We start from the raw sequence: 1,731 nt of genomic DNA, 5'->3' as shown, positions 1-1,731 counted from the left end.
TGTATGTGTACTGATTTATTATGTATATATAAATACACACACATACAGTAAATATTTTGAAAATATTTACACTTATTTACATGTATATATTTATATTCTTATATTTTATATTATACATGAATATATTGAACATGAACATAACATATTTTTCTTATATACATGCATGTGTTTGTATTTATATATACATAATAAATATACACATTATAAACACATATTACTTGCACTTTTGGGGGATAGTCCATGGAACTCACAGAGTGGGTTTTAAAGATTATTTGTTAAATATAACAAATAATTGTGTGTCTGATCAGTCAAGTCGTTACAGCATCGTAAATATTCATTTTCATCGTATCACTGTTTTTTTTGTCTTTATGGCTTGCTTAGTTTGTTGATGGAGAGGATTTCGAATGACAGCCGGCACAGTGGTCATCACAGGTGGAATTCTGGCTGCCGTCATCTTGCTAACTATTGTCACAGTTCTGTGTTACTGTAGGCTGCAGGTAAATCTGCTCTTCTGCTACAGTATAGTCTCATAAGTAACTCCCTCTTCTCTATTCACGTACATATTGAGTGTGACGTCTCACTCTGCTCATTAGTATTACTGCTGTAAAAGAGATGAGTCGGAGGAGGGGGAGGAGGAGGCTGACGTTGCCAAGGCATCTCCAAATCCACTGCACCAACCGAGTTCACCTGAGAGTCCGCTGAGTCTCCAACACTTCCCTGAATACACGTCCTCCAATCAGCTGCTAATGACTGCAGAGCCTTTTGAGGCCAACGGACCGGTCAGTTATCCTCAATACATACCGCGGGTGCCCAACAGGCCGCCCCGCTCGTACACTTTCTGCCCGTCCTGCTCGGGGTATCTGCCGCTCTACATGAGCCCACAGGAGGGGCAGCGTAATGGAGGTGGCAGGATCAGCTACAGGACTCTGCAGCAGGAGGAATTAGACCTGCCAATGGAGACGCCCAGCTTCCACAAACTCAACCTCATCCGCTCTGTCACCATGCAGGAAGTGCTGACGCATCACAGCATCAGCACCGATGTGTAGCACCTCGTATTCACGTGAAGTATTCTGTGATTCACTTTCATTATCCTGCTCTCTGTACCCAATGCTTTATTTAGATCTATCCAATACATGATCTTCATTCATTCATTTAGAAGGATAGTCATGCACCGGTGTAATTTTAGTATCATTGAGATACTATTATAGTCATTATTGCTGTTGTTTTCATTTTTATATTTTCCATTTTCATTTTAAAGTTTTAGTAATTTGTCATTCTTAGTTTTTGTTATGTCTCATTTTTTATTAAGAGAACTTGTAATAAAAGAGAATGTTTCTGTTCTCTTACTATCCTTATCCCTTCCTGTCCTAGCTTTTACTTTGAACGACGACTGAAACCTTGTATAACAGGCACTTCTCCTGTTTTTTGCCATCTTACGGTAAATCGCTTGTTGTATTCCTCAATTGTAAGTCTCTTTGGATAAAAGTGTCTGCCAAATGAAGAAATGTAAATGTATTATTTTTATTTCATTTTTACTTTTAGTTAAGTACATCAAGTTAAGCTAAATCAAAATGAGAATTGTTGTCTTGGCATTAGCTGAAATAATTTTTTATATATATTTTATTCTATTTCAAATAATATTTTTTTTATGGTTTTGGTTTCAGTTTTAGTTTTCGTTAACTATAATAACCCTATCATGCACTGTATCTTTTAACCCAAAAACATAAAAAA

General features: G+C 36.9%; 1 protein-coding gene across 1 annotated transcript in view; it reads left to right on the top strand.

The window, feature by feature from the left end:
• The window catches only part of fam163b (family with sequence similarity 163 member B), a 2,633-nt gene extending 1,470 nt beyond the window's left edge, over positions 1-1,163 (top strand). The window contains exons 2-3 of the mRNA XM_016501034.1: positions 382-497; positions 594-1,163. Coding sequence (XP_016356520.1) covers positions 405-497; positions 594-1,046 — 546 coding nt within the window. The 5' untranslated portion in view covers positions 382-404 and the 3' untranslated portion in view covers positions 1,047-1,163. The remainder of the gene's footprint in view (positions 1-381; positions 498-593) is intronic.
• Positions 1,164-1,731: the final 568 nt, after the last annotated feature.

The sequence above is a fragment of the Sinocyclocheilus anshuiensis genome, unplaced genomic scaffold (genome assembly GCF_001515605.1).
Source record: "Sinocyclocheilus anshuiensis isolate Anshui unplaced genomic scaffold, SAMN03320099.WGS_v1.1 scaffold278, whole genome shotgun sequence".
NCBI classification, from domain to species: domain Eukaryota; kingdom Metazoa; phylum Chordata; class Actinopteri; order Cypriniformes; family Cyprinidae; genus Sinocyclocheilus; species Sinocyclocheilus anshuiensis.
Note: the sequence above shows the minus strand (reverse complement) of the source record. Positions and strands in the feature narration are given on the sequence as shown.